This window comes from Patagioenas fasciata, chromosome 3, assembly GCF_037038585.1.
Source record: "Patagioenas fasciata isolate bPatFas1 chromosome 3, bPatFas1.hap1, whole genome shotgun sequence".
Taxonomy (NCBI): Eukaryota; Metazoa; Chordata; class Aves; order Columbiformes; family Columbidae; genus Patagioenas; species Patagioenas fasciata.
In genome coordinates this window covers 8,003,576-8,018,215 of record NC_092522.1, presented here as the reverse complement: position 1 = coordinate 8,018,215, position 14,640 = coordinate 8,003,576, and the positions used below count along the sequence as shown (strand labels likewise).

At 42.4% G+C, this 14,640-nt stretch overlaps 2 protein-coding genes across 20 annotated transcripts in view; one reads left to right on the top strand and one right to left on the bottom strand.

The window, feature by feature from the left end:
* Positions 1-4,700, top strand: part of PLEK (pleckstrin) — a 63,126-nt gene extending 58,426 nt beyond the window's left edge. For all 19 annotated transcript variants that reach the window (XM_071805711.1, XM_071805714.1, XM_071805713.1 and 16 more), the window contains one exon: positions 443-4,700. In XM_071805711.1, the coding sequence (XP_071661812.1) occupies positions 443-582 (140 nt within the window). In that variant the 3' untranslated portion in view covers positions 583-4,700. The remainder of the gene's footprint in view (positions 1-442) is intronic.
* Positions 4,701-11,863: 7,163 nt separating this feature from the next.
* Positions 11,864-14,635, bottom strand: FBXO48 (F-box protein 48). Its single transcript, XM_065834425.2, has 2 exons — positions 14,180-14,635; positions 11,864-12,291 (listed from the first exon to the last, which is right to left on the bottom strand). Exons 1-2 carry the CDS (start codon positions 14,474-14,476, stop codon positions 12,130-12,132), a joined length of 459 nt encoding a protein of 152 aa, XP_065690497.1. The 5' UTR covers positions 14,477-14,635; the 3' UTR covers positions 11,864-12,129.
* Positions 14,636-14,640: the final 5 nt, after the last annotated feature.

Here is a 14,640-nt window from a genome sequence, read left to right as displayed (position 1 = left end):
AACACTGATTGCATGAATTCTCCTTTCCATGAGAGACAGACTGTCATACCAAGCAAGGAAGTCTGTTGGATTCTCAGCACCTCCGTAGTCTGTGCTGCCAGATAAGCAACAGAAATTTTTTGGTCTGACGTGAACTTAAATGTCTTGTGCTTGTAGCTGGCAAGGCTCACGTGGATTTGGGGAATATGTACTCCCTGCAGAGCTGCAGATCGTTCTGTGATCAGAGACCAATTAACCAGAGACTCTTGAAGGCGAATCCTTGGGTTGTTTTCTAAGACAGAGACCTATCTCACAGAAGCAATCTTGCAGTATGTTTGAAAGGGCATATATATTCATGCACAGCTGTAGAAAGGAAGGAAATCCCCTTACGGTGTGTAAAGAAAGAAATGTAAACACAAGACTTTATTCTCTCATAGCTGACTTCCTTATTTCTTCCCTGTAGCCAAGAAGTATGATGGTGACAACATCCTCTTTGAAATCATCACGGCAGATGAAATCCACTACTACTTACAAGCAGCCTCATCCACAGAACGTACAGAGTGGATCAAAGCAATTCAGGCAGTTGCTAGGACTGGAAAATGAAGATGATCTGCCAGCGAGAAGACCAACAACTGAAATGAGTTATTCAAACCAGGAATTTTAGCGTTGCACTGAGAGAAAGCAATATCATCCAGAAAAGCATCCTAGGGCTTGTGGGTTTGGGGTGAGGACAGGTAGTAAGTTTTATTTCTATACTGGGCACTAACAAACTAACATTTTTCCCCTTGCGTTATGGTAATATTTTACTAAATTATAGCATAGAACATGCCATATTAGTGTGTGCTGCTTAGAGTAATCAGTCTACCTTGGTCAGGTTGTACCTTACACCTTTCTCTGCTGCCAAAGCTGATGAGAATTCACCATTAACAGGGGACAGAGTCATGTCACTGACTGTAAGTGAGGAACTGAACTACCTACCATTCAGCCTGTGTTGTGTTTCAGTATCTTCAGATATTTCAAAGTCTTCCCAAGACAAACTTTACAGTTTCTTCTTTACCAGCCAGTGATCTTTCTGCTGCCATGTTCACCTGCACAAGTAATGCCATGGATTTAAGGAAAGAAATCGACTCACTTGGAAACCTAATCCACTCCTTTATAATCCTTCAGTGTTAATGAAGGGAAGAATGCAGACAACTACGGAAACATGTGGAAAGCAAGTACAACTCCGTGGCAGCAGTATGAGCTTCAGGAAAAGCCTCTTCCCATGGTATTTCAAATGTGAAGCAATCTCAGTTCAACTTCTTTCTCACCTGATTTTGGCTTTTGCTAAATTTCTCTACAAGAATCTGCTCTATGACCATTGTTTTGCTTCACTTAGGTCTCCAAAGCGGTTGCTAGGGTGTTATGTACTGCTGTATTTGACCTGCATTTGAATTAAGAATCTTGCAGGAGAAAGGAAAGGATCCATGGGTTACTTACATGAACTACTGATTGACGTGATTTTGTTCAGGTCTTTCTTTTTTAACCTCCAGCAACATACTCAGCCCTTGGTTCTGTGCCTTAGTAATGTAAGAGAAACCTTATCCTTGCTGTAGCTGCAATAAACATCATTATTGGACAGGGTCAGTTTACCTAAGCAATCCTTATTTTTTTGTCTAACTGTAGGTATCAAACTTCCAAGTCTTAACTTTCAGCTCCTGCTTCAAGTTTAATGTCTAATCCTGCGTGTAGACTGTTCCTCTTGCAGACTGAAGTTTCTGAGTGTGCAAATAAACTTAAAAGCTTTTAAAATTCTGTTTGTAGATCTAGTAAGGTCCCTTATCCTTAAGAATCCTGATTCAGATCTCTTCAGTGTAAAAATAAATCTGGAGGTAAAATTTCTCTTCAGTTCTGCTTAGTTCTACCTGTATCTGAGCTAAGGAGCCTGAAGGTATTTTGACTTAATATTGCTTATCAGAAAGAAAACACAGGCTGGCCAGGGCAGCAGGCTGGCAGATGTGGCATTGTCATGTCCATGTAAGACATCCAGAGGAAATCGGCTTCTGGCAGATGTTTCCTGTGTCTCACACGAGCTGGCAGGATCGCTGCAGCTTGCTCTGTCATTCTGAGTAAGGAAGACTTATGGTAAAAAGATACAGCATTTGCTCAGCCTGCCTTCTTGATAACTGCTTTGTGGTTGCTGTTTGTTTTTGCTTTCAGAGCTGGCTAACCCAAAAATACCCTATGGCACAGGAAAATAGAAAAAAAACTCCACACAACCAAACAACAGAAACTTGCCCAGCTTAGCAAAGGAGGGATGCAACTCCCAATTTTTAACAAGACTAAAAAGTTTTACCACTCTTTGACCTTGTAATTTTTCCCTTGCACCCTGTCAAGGGTACAGCTGCCCACCTGTGAATGGTGTTTTCTCTGTTAGGTGATGCTAATGAGTGTATTCGGGAAGAGCTCTGACGTTTGTACTAGACTGTGTCAATAGGGTCTCTAACCCCATAGGTAGTTATTTTGAAGAGAGATCACAGAGGTTTGTAGGTGTCTCTGCTTCTTAGGGGAAACGGGAAGACTGGAAGTGTATGTCTGATGCCACCCTACCTACATTTCTTGCTATAAATGTTTCATTTACCTGAGACTGGTAGTGGGAGTGACTACAAACTGTTCTTTCTTGTAGTCACATTCTCATGCGTTTCTTGACATCAATTGTTATCTCCACATTCCACGGTGAATGCATTCTGGTCCATATTCAGACAAAGCCTGACAAGAAAAACAATACATCTGTGCCAGTCCCAGCCTTCTTTTCTTTTAGGATCCAGGATCACAGACCTTTCTCTCTGATGAGCTTTTCACAAGGGATGGATTTGGGACCAGGGTTATTATGGGGCTAGTTTTCAAAGACACTCAGCTTCCTAATTCACAGCAGTGCTTTTGAAAATCAGAGTAGGTACCTGAATCCCACCAGCTGTGTGACCTTGGGAACTGCGTGTGAGATAGTGATAATTGTCACAGCCCTTGAACTGAGTCAGTGCAGTCGCTTGGAGTTGAGACAAGGTGGCGAGAGCTACTGTAATCCATGCCCATCTAATGAGGCCATCTTAGTTACTCTGAAGGCATGGAAGGGAAGAGGCAGATATCCTGAATACTGACACAAGAGAAGAGAGAGCAGGCGTAGTACAAGGAACTATTAATCGAAAGAGGAAAAATAGAAGAGCAGACCTTCATATGCCATGCTTCCTCTATCTCTTTTCACCCTCTTTCTATTTGAATCACACTGCTTCTACAAATTTGGCAAGTACTACATCAACTTCAGTTCCTTTTTTATTTTTTACTTACGAATTAGGTTTCTTTCATAGACTAAAAGCAGAAGAAACCATTGTGAATAGGGACTTATTTATAACCTTCAGTTAGTGTAAGACTCACATGATATCATCTACTATAAAGATCCTCCAAGGTTCATGTTTTACTTGCCTTATCTTACACCGAGCAGTTTTCCTTCCTCTGGAACACTGATGATGTGCTTACTACAGTCAGGTTTTCAGGAATGTTTATTAACCATGCACACTTAAAAACATCTATGTATATGCAGAGCTCCTTCTTCCACAGTTTAAATGAAAACAGGACAAGGCAAACCACACATGTATACATTGAAAAAACATCTGTGAGGACTGCAGCAGCCTAACAAGCTTTCAGCCACAGGTGTTACTTTTTCTCATAATTTAATAACCCTCCCCCAGATGGAGGTAGTTTTGTCTTAATGTGTCCCTAGCAATGGTTTCTTATACCTGTTTAATTTCCCTATGCTGCAGCTCTCTTCTGAAGGGTAAGTTTAGCATTATTTCATTGCTAAATGTACTTATTTTGGTGCTGTTCTTTGTAGTATGCTGTTGTTGCCTTTTATTTGCAAGACTAGATAAAAGAAGGTGATAAACATCCACTGAAAATGTGGTTTTAGTAATGCGACAGTTTATTGAGGAATCTTAAATCATATTCATAAAGATGACAAAAAACTAGATAAGGCCTGTGAGGTATGATCTAGTGTATGCTGTCAAATCTTGCTTTTTATTTGCATTTGTGCTTGTAATGTTGCAGATAATTTTTCAGTGCAGTAATACTGCTTCTGTCTTTGTCTTAGATTTCACTTCAATACATATGTTAAACACCATAATTTTTTTCCTCATTTGTTCTTAGGTAATTTAGAAGTTATTTTAAATTTAAAGCACTTGCTTCACAGTGCCCTGGAGAAGCTCTTTTTATTCTTTGTAATGTGACTCCATTTGTTCTGAGTTCAGGTGTGGGGAGCACTGAAACTTAAAATCCTGAAAATTTCCCTTAGATAAAATGTTTCTGGCCCTCACCAAAAAGGTTAGAAAAGTTAGCAGGGTATTGTTTTGTTTTTTGTTTTGTTTTGTTCTTTTTTTTTTTGTTTATATGTTTTAAAACTGTAGGAGGAATTTGAAAGCAAATGAGTAAGTAGGTTAAGAGTCCTCCACTGGCTGTTGGTAGTCGATATTTCTGTGCATGTCCTGAGTGTGTCTTTTGAAATGTGCTCATACTTTTGCTTGTGAGCTCTGGTCTTCTCGTTGATATGTAGAGGTTTGATTGTACTTAGTGTGAACTTCTGTGTGCAATAGAAGACTTGAAACAGGCTTCAAATTTCTCTTTGCGTTTGGTAGCTTTGGCAACCTGAGAAAACCACAAGTGTTATGCAATAAATGATGCCAAGTTCTTTAGCCTGCCTGCTTGAATAATTTTTAAGTAAATGTATTAAGTTGGGTTTGTCTTAAAGTAAACAGAAATGGAAGATATGTGTTCTCGCATGTTAATATTATACCACAATATGTCGAAAGTTCTTTTTGAAAGTTAGGATAGAATAAAATTAAGGCTGTTCACACAGCCGCTGGTTTGAAGGATTGCTTCCAGGTAATACAATTAAGTAATTGCATAGTTATATTAATTAGTCTGTAAGCTGAGCAGTTCTCAGTATATCAAGTGTCAGATGTTTGCCCTTCAATATCAGGACACAGGATGGAAATCTCAGTCCTTCTTCTTGTGGACCAGCATTGACAGTGAGTGAGGAGTCTTTCACTTTCTAACTCTTTCTGTGCTCCCTAGGAGCGCGGTTCTTGTCTCGTAGCTTTCTGTGACTTAGTCCTGCCTGGTCTGCAAATGAATGTGCCAGGGAGCTGCAGTCTGCATCTGTGAGTTGTTATTGTTGTGGGGGATGATGACAGAATTGAAGTCTGAATCTAATGCATGAAGAATAATTTGATCTGCAAGCTAAGCAATAAAACAAAACCACAGAAACGAATAAACCCACAAAAACAAACAAAACCAACAACAAGCAAAAGAACCCCAAACACCTTTGAAGAATTTCTGGCTTGAAAACAAGGCTCTAGCATTGTTGTTACTCACAAGACTTCTTGAAATGGAGTTTCTTGTTTGGCTTCAAAATAAATGTGCTGCTGCTTCTTCTTTCCCTTTTCCCTGGATTAGAACATCAGACTTCCCTGCTTTGCATTCAGAACCAAAACTGTGGCTTTTCACACTTTGTTTCCGGTTCTCGTAGATTGCTTAATTTATTTTTATGTTGTTCCTTTCAGTTTAGTTGAAGGGAGAGTAAAACTGTGTATAAAAGCTGAGGGAAATGCTACTTTTAATACTCCATTGGACTTCCATTGTAAGTGCAATGGGGTATAGTAAAACTCTTCACCTTTCCTGTGTTGACTCCGCCTTTTTTTTTTAAGATGGCACCATGTTTCCTTCTCTTTCTCCATCCCACTAAAAGATGACTGAGAAGGAGGGAGGAAGGGTATTGAAACCAAATGCTGATGAAACTGATGGAGTTTTATTTCCAGCAGTTGAAAGGGAGGAAAGCTATGTAAGTAATTTTTGTAAATTTGCCTTCAATGTGTCTTTCACCAAAATCTTGAATATTAATAAGACACAGTGATCAGGGGAGAGGAGAAGGAGGAACTGGGGATCAACTATAAGAAAACTATAAAAAAATCCCAAACTAGACACCCCAATTTTGCCCCACCCTCAAACCCAGATATTAAAATGACTTTGAGAATTTTTTCCTAAGGGCATTGCCATTAGCCATTTTATCAAATATACAAGAACAACCTATTGCAGACCGATCGAGTATCAATTATATAAATCAATGTATAATTAGTCTTTTCATGTACCTGCTTCCACATTGTAAGGAAAAGTCTGAAAAGCACCGAAGTATGTAACAAAATGCCAAACAAGAAACTATCTCTCTTGTCCTTCAGTGCTCTTGCTCTTTGTGTGCGTAGGTGTCCTGCTTTTGTAGGCTTAAGTTGCTGTGTAACTCCCTAGTGTGCGATGGTGAAAGTACAGTAACAAAACACGTGCACGCGAGATATTTTTGGATAGCAGGAAGAGTTGTTTATATCAGATTTTTAACCTTTGTGCTGTTGTCTGATTGATAAAAGGAAATATTTAATTCTTCTAGTACAGAAGTGGTAAAATAAATTGTGAGGTTTATTGTTTGTGGTTTTTTTTTTAATATATTTACTTGAAGGAAGGCTTCCCCCCCCAAGTTACATATTCAGTTTCCCCTTTTTCCTCTTCCTCCCGCTCCACCTCCTCCTTCTTAAAGCTATTTTGACCTAAACTTCCTAATCTAAAAAGGGAGCCTGTGGCTCCGCTTTTGAGGCGTCATAGAGTGGAATTCAGATACATAAATGCCAAGTAGCATTTTAGATGAACTACAACATACCACGTGGTCTTTAATCACCCCACTAGAACAGCAAAAGCTTCCTCTCATCTCCTTGTGCCTACATGCTGTATATGAGTGTTTGGTTACTTTATAGGTATCAAGTGCTATTACAGCCTCCCAGTTTAAGCATTTGAGAAGCCCCCAGTGTTATTATCTCAAAGATAAGAGTTGTGTGTTAGAATGATTTTTAAAACCAGTATAATTTAGTGATAGAATTGTCTACAGACCAGTGATCTTCAAGAATAAAGGTGCATTAGAAAAGCTGGTTAGTTTAGTGAGTCACCCTGGGTGAAACTTGAGGCGCATTTCTGTTATTTGCTCTACTATCAAATGGCTATATACTGTATTTTAAGAAACCTCGGTGTTAGGATTTCCTAGCTGAACTTGTAGAGTACTCTTGGTCTTCAGTGTTGTGGTGGAATAATAGTGGAAGCTATTGAACATGTTCCCTTGATTGAACAGGTGTGTAAAGTTCTTATAGGGTATTGTCAGACTTCATTTATTAGCAGTAAGATACTGCTGAAGAAAAAATATATATATTTTGCCTTTCTCATGTTGTCTTTTTTTCCTCTGTTACTATTAAAGGCTTAGGGTGTCTGGTTGGTTTGAAGTTTTCCTTCTGTTCCCAACTTGCTCAACCTCTACCTTCAGTTCAGCCTTCAAGCTGATTCCTTCAATAGGTAGCTGGTAGCATCTTGTGGTCTTTGGTGTTCTGAAATCACCAAAATGTTTAAAAGCAGTATTTAGTGCCATGGCTAATACATGGCTAGTGGTGTCCTGTGGCACCTGGAGAAGTCTTTGTATGGAGCTTCCACTGTCTGACATCTCAGCAACAAAACAGGCTGTGCAGTGACACCCCTGTATTAGTAGAGCAGCAGCTCCTTTGCCTGTTAAGAATTTTAAGGACCATACGTTAAAATCGGTATGTGCTGTGGTAACAATATTTTTAAATGTGAATCAAAAAAAGCTGATGTTGTACCTGATTTGCATGCTTTAGCAGGCTGCTTTTTATTCTCCTCCCTGCTTTGTGAATCCACGGTTGATGGACATGGGCGTCCGTGTTGGACAGGATGACTTTGAGGACTCAGAGGTGGCTGCAGGTCTTGGTACATAGAACTGTCCTCTTGGGTTTCATCTTGGTAGGTCCCCCAGGACCTCTGAGTTTGCTGTCCATCACCTCTCTCCTTCTCCCCCTTCTGCCCACAGTTGTAGTGTGGATATTTTTTGGTTTACCAGAATAGTAGAAGTGGGTCTAACCCTTAGCACTGAGACCTGTAAAGAAAAAACCCACACCACCAACCCCCAATTTTTAGCATTGTTGTGCTGATCAGAAGCTGCTGCTGACTCGTGGTGTTAAATGCATCAGGATGATTTTGGGAACAGACATTTCTGAACAAGCAATATGCTGAAAAACAACCACAAAGTGTCAGAATGCTCTTGGGAATCTGATACGTCTCTACTCAGGTTCATTCGGAGAGAAAATAGCATCACCGCCACCCAAGTCCTCTGATCTGTACGCCTTTAGTGCCTTCCTGTCAGCTCCCACAGGCTGAAGCAGCTGATCCCAGTCCTGAGCCCAACTGTTCTGTCCTTCTGTTGGGGTAACTATGTCACTTGGGACCTTCCAGAGATGAGCAGGATAGAGACATGAAATGCTAGTGCCTGCCTATCAGGAAAAACTCTTCTCTTGACAAAGTTATCTTTGAAATTTGAGTGTTCTACTAAAAAAAAAAAAAAAAAAAAAGTCTATGATTAAACATCTTGTGCTTTCTTTTTCATTTATTCTCACTCTTAATGGCAATGGCCCAAAAGCCACATCCTGCACCATGATGAAATAAAGCCACACCGTCAGCTCCTCCCTTCAAAAATGGAACAGTGCAATACTCGGTGGTTGCAAGGAAGGTTCTAACACCACAGGCAGTTTTGGAGGTGCAGAAATAAAGTACTGACCTCAGGGGACCTGAAGTTGAGCTTCAGTGCTGGCGTTTTGATGTCCAGCTGTGTGCAGCAGCTCAGGACATTCTGTGCAGAAGCCTGGCTGGTTTGAGCCTGCATTGCATAGGTGGGGTGTGTGGCTGGAGGACATTGTGTTTGCTTTGCACCGAACAAGCTTCATGTTCTCTCTCAAAGGTCTCTCTGTCTTAGGATGAGAGGAAATGGCCTCAAGTTGTATAAGGAAAGATTTAGATTGTTTATAAGGAAAAATTTATTCACAGAAAGGGTTGTGAAGCACTGGAACAGGCTGCCCAGGGAAGCTGGAGTCACCATCCCTAGAGGTGTTTAAAAGACATGTAGATGAGGTTCTTGGGGATGTGGGTTAGTGTCAGAGTTAGGTTATGGTTGGACTTGATGACCTTGAGGGTCTTTTCCAACCAAAATGATTCTGTGAAAGCTGGTCAGTCAGGAAGGTCATGTGGCTGATGGGACACCTGGGTGATGGGTGCCTTGGACACCTTTCTGCAGCTGATGGCTTCCGAGTAGGAGGGTAGAAGTGGCATGTGAATGTGGTGGGAAGGTCAGTGGGGTTTGCTAAAGTAGAACTTTCCACTTCCTCAAAAACTTGCGTATAAGAGAGCTGGGCACTGGTCTGGAAACATGGTTTCACCAGCTACCTGAGCGTGAGTCTTGCTTGTGCGTGTCCTGGGGCGTTAGGTGGGTTTTACTTGTGTGGCCTTTGCTGCTGAGGATGCTCTCTGGGGAAGGATGCCTACTCATTAGAGCTAAATTAGCCACCAGTATGTTTTTTCCTGTCACTGATATTTTGATGGGTTTTGCTCACAGGTAGGAGGGGAAACGGATGAGCCCAAACCAGCTGGTATAGGAAGTGCCACTGTTCGGAGCGATGGATGCTGCTGGGGTTCTCTTCAAAGGGAAGAGAACACACATCCAGCCTGCAGCAGGGCTCAAAGGCTGGGTGGGTGGTGGAGGGGCACAGGGGTGAGGAACAGAATCACAGAATTGATGTAATCAAATCTCCAGGGAACATTAAAACCATTAAAGGAGGAGCTTAGAGTGGGGAGGGGAACCAAGCTTTGTTTTCATGAGAACTTGTACTTCAATACTTTTTTTTTCCCTTTCAGTAATAGATTTTTCATGAGAAACACATCTGCTACTCCAGGTTTAAAGATCTAGGCCTTGTCTAAATTGCACAGCTGAGTGTTTGATTCCTTGTGTGTTTACAGAAGTGCAACCACTTGATCTGGACAGAGGTAGAGGTGTGACAGATACTGGTGATACCTGCACTCATACGAGAATAGGGAAAAGCTACAGTTAAGTGCACAGTCACACAACTCTGTGTCAGGATTTATACTGGAATTATAATTCAATTTAAAAATTGCATCCTGAGACAAATATATGAGAACTGACAGCTGAGGGGAAAAATGTCTGGGAGTTAGAGAGACTGGAGGTAACAGATCCAGTATGCTGCACTTTCCCTTTCTTATGGTTAATAAATTGGGCACTCCTGAAGTGATGAGGATGGACTGCTAGTATTATTCATTATTGAGTTATTTGCACTTTGTTTTTTCCACTTCCAACTCTCTTAAAGTCCAGGTAAAAGATACTCTGAGCAGGGAGTGAGGCAGCACTTTCAGTGGAAAAAATGTTGTGCTTGTTTTTTTTTTATTTTATTTTTTAAATTAATTTTTTTAAAAATTTGTGCTGAGTAGGTATGATCTTAGAGCACAATAGCTAATAATGAAGCTGTGTTTGTAATTCATTGAGTTTTATGCTATACTCATTGTGCTTTGCAATGCTCTTTACTCAGAGTTACACGTGTTCTAATAAGGCTGAGGGAAGTGGATCAGATTTGATGAAATCTGTTGAATGCTCCAAAGTAGAAAAGGGATCAGGTAACATGCTGTTCTTGAAAGCATTTTGGAACTACCAGTTTCACCTGACTGTTCTGTTTATCCCTTGGCCTGTAGATATGGGCATCTACAGCAAACAGCCTGTGAACCCAGACACTTGCAGTTAAGGGAAGTACAAAATACTAGATATTTTCACCAGATATTCTGCAATGATTACATAATCGTGAGAAAATAAAAACGCATAAGTTGGAAGCAAGTTTAAACTAATGGTTTGTTTAACCACCAGCACCATCAAACAAAAAGTGCTACTGGATCTTAGTCCAGAGGACCATGGGCTGTGTTTTCAGAGAAAACTTGCTCTACTGCTCCATCTACTGTTATCGGCTCCCTCCCCACCGTTAAAAGTAAGGGCTGGACCTCATTTAAGTATAAACTGTACCTAACAGGAGCCTGATTAGTGCCATTGGACGTCATGTTCATGACAGGACACTTCTGTCCTTATGTTGCCAGGTCCTTTGCCAAAGTCTGCAGTGGCTGATTTGAGAATACTTAACGAAGTTTTATAAGCATGGTGGAGAATTGGTCCCAGATTGGTGATTGAATTGTCTAGGATTACTTCAGACAATAGGACCTTCCCAGTGTTTTCCCACTTACTTTACTCCTTAGTGCAAAGTAGGTAAGGAAATGTGATATTCAAACTGAATTGATTTTTATGGTTGCTTTTAGGTTGAGAAACATGACAGGCATTTCTTTTACTAGCAGCAGTTTTTAAAGTCAGTGACAAAAATGCTGCTGGTAAAGCAGGGTTTGTGTGATGGGAGACCATGTGGGAAAAAACTAACATTCTGAATGTGTTTTAGCCTGACTACAAAAGTATATGCAGCTGTGGTATGTGGTTATCTGAGTTACTTTGTTTAAAGCGTTAAATTTTGCTCTACTTCTTGTCATGCAAATGACTGAAGTGCATAGCTAATGTAGGGAGGCTGTTAGTTATGTGGCTGCTTCAGTCCTACTCAGTGCCTGGATCTGTGAGTCTTAATTCAGAAATCCCACAGCCGGGCAGTGGAAAAGCAGCTCTATGAGCACTAACACCTCTGTGGGTGTGGGCTCAGAAAAGATCCCTGTGAAGGGGCTCTGTCCCTTGAGATGGGCACTGGGGATGTTCAGCTGATCCCGACGTGGCTGCCTTGTCCTCTTCTTTGCTTGCTAATGTCTGGATTTGTCCCTCCCCCAGCCTTCCTTTGTGGGCTCTCATGTTGTGCTGCTGATACAATAAGCTTCCAAGTCACACACACAGTTTGTTTTAAAGTTATCTCTTCCAAAATAAAAAGTGCAAATTGAAAGTACAATCAACATCTTTCTGAGAATACAGCAGATCATTAAATTTACAAATACAAAACTACAACTCAATATTTAGTCTTATTTAGAATTTGACATAAAATTAATCAGATAAAGTGCAAATAATAAAGAGATATAACTTTTTTTTATATAAACTTCCATCATGCATTTGCAAACACAACTGGTAGTCAACAGCAAAATATTTACAGTTTGGCAGTCTGTGAGTTGTTGATAGAATGTCCTCGAGTTGCAGAAGCCAGCATTGCTTTCTCACCGCTCAAGTTCTGCTTCCAGGATTTCTCCCCATGTGTCAACATCCATCGGATACATGCTTTTCTCTGGCAAGCTGTTTCGTGAAGGAATGTTGCTGTATTTCCCGCTCAGCCATTCTTGCTTCACTTTGCTTTTCCAGTAGTTTCTCAGTAATGTGATCTGATGGAAAAACAGACAGCTCAAATCTTGGAAATGAACTGATTTAAGTTGCATTCAGTACAAGTAAGTTTTGTATTGGAAGAGTAATGCTAGAAAAAGGATTTGGAACCTGTTTTTCAATATCCAGACACTAAGCCCAGAAAGGTGAGCTGATGCCAAGAAGCGGACCTTTGTCTGCTTCCAACTTTTCTAAGATGGGTGGAGAATTGCTTCTTGCCTCAGTTCTTTGGGGGTCAAGATGAAAACCCTAAACCAGGAATTCATCTTACTCCTTAAAAGAGGTGCCTTTCACATTTTCTTCCTATTTAGGTTATTTGTGACCTTTAACTCTTGTTTGGGCTCTTAATGCAGGCTGTCTGGATTCTTCTCTTCAGCCAGCCTTTCAGCGCAAGAAAAAGCTGACATGATGTGTTTGCTTCTACTTCATATCCCCTCCAGATAAAGTAGATAATCAGTGCGGGGAGTTCTGGAAACTCCTATGCAAGAGTAGCAAGATCTGTGCATTTAAAGGGCAACCACTACCTGCCCATGGGTTTCCTCATAGTGAAACAACTGCTGAAATGCCGGATTCCAGAAGCAAGTTTTGCTGCTGGTGCTTTCTTTTCAACCTTGCACTGCCACCCTGCTCTCAAACTTACCAGCTAAAATGGGGTGGGGATCACCCTTTGGCTGGTCGAAAGTGGTAAGTGTGAAACCAATCCTTTCCTGACCCACCTCAGCTTGCAGGCTGGAGTTGGCAGTCATAGATCTCCTAGCATGTTCAGCTCCTCACTCCTCAGAGCAGCTGTGACTGGGAGTGTGTGTGGGGAGAGTTTCAAAAGAGCTTCTGCTCTTCTCTACCCCATTTTTTTTTTCTTCTGAATGCATGTTGCTCAAGGCATATTGAGGCAGAGCTGCCCAAGATGAATTTCTGGGAAGTCATGCCTCACCACAAAATACAACAGAGTATACGCTGCCTAATATTGTCTTCTCCCCCCTGGCCCTGCCTACTGCAGTCTGGGCTTTCTTCCATGTCATAGAATCATAGAACAGTTTGGGTTGGAAGGGACCTTTAAAGGTCATCTAGTCCAATGCCCCTGTAATAAGCTGGGACATCTTCAACCAGACCAGGGCTGTGCAGACTTTGATGTGAAGAACATCAGTGCTGAGGCTGCATGGGCCAGTGGGAGGACTAAATGAGGTGGGCTAGGCTGGCCAGATGTGATCCTGGGTAGGAAACAGGCCAGGTTTGATTTCATCTGTGTATTTTACCAGATATCCAGCTGTTGGGGTGCACTACTGAGCCACGCTGTGGTTACAGCCATTCTCCATTAGCCTGGGATAGATGAGATGTGCAGATGTCATTTCTTTATGTATTTTCCTCCTTGCTACAAGATGTTGAGGTGCTGGAGAGAGTTCAGAGAAGGGCAATGAGGCTGGTGAGGGGTCTGGAGCACAAGTGTGATGGGGAGTGGTTGAGGGACCTGGGGGGTTCAGTGTGGAGAAAAGGAGGCTGAGGGGAGACCTTATTGCTGTCTGCAACTGCCTGAAAGGAGGTTGTAGCATGGAGAGTGTTGGTCTCTTCTCCCAAGTAGCAAGTGATAGGACAAGGGGAAATGGCCTCAGGTTGTGCCAGGGGAGGTTTAGATTGGATATTACAAAAAATTTCTTAACGGAAAGGGTTGTGAAGCACTGGAACAGGCTGCCCAGGGAAGTGGTGGAGTCACCATCCCTCGAGGTGTTTAAAAGACATGTAGATGAGGTTCTTAGGGACATGGGTTAGTGCCTGAGTCAGGTTATGGTTGGACTCAATGATCTTGAGGTTCTCTTCCAAAATGACGCTACGACTCTATTACCAACCCCAGAAGCCCTGACGCTGCTCACGTTACGTCCCTGACGTTAATTTTACCTTCCAGGAGTAGCCATTCCCGCGGTCGCAGTCGATCTCCCGCCGGCACACCGCCCGCACGCTCAGGCAGTGGCGCCTCCAGAGCCGCTCGTTGCCCTCGATGACGCTGTGCCAGCCCTTGCACGTCACGGCCGCCCGACACAAGCTCTCCACGTCCAGACCGCTGAAGATCCGCGCGGTGACCTCCGGGGGGAGCAGAGACACGAAGTCGGCGGGGCCGCTCCCTTTCCCTGTCCCCCTGTCCCGGCCGGCGGGGCGCAGGGCGGGTTTCCCGCCGGCCGAGCGCTCCCCATCCATCCCCGCGTCACCGCGGCCCCGGGCGGCCTCGCCCAGCAGTGCCCGGGGCCGGTTCTCCGCCGGCCGGCATGTCCCCGCCTTCGGGCCGCTCTCGCTGATTATTATTATTGTTTTCGCAAGGCGAATCTTTCGCTTTTTGGGCCGTCGCTCCGAAGGCGAGTGAC

What these genes read in the sequence shown, in the direction of transcription:
- FBXO48 (XM_065834425.2), bottom strand. Translation starts at nt 14,476, where the DNA reads ATGGATGGGGAGCGCTCGGCCGGCGGGAAACCCGCCCTGCGCCCCGCC. An exon ending in GGAATGGCTACTCCTGGAAG is followed by an intron (nt 12,292 to 14,179) that starts GTAAAATTAACG and finishes TTTTTCCATCAG; the next exon opens with ATCACATTACTGAGAAACTA.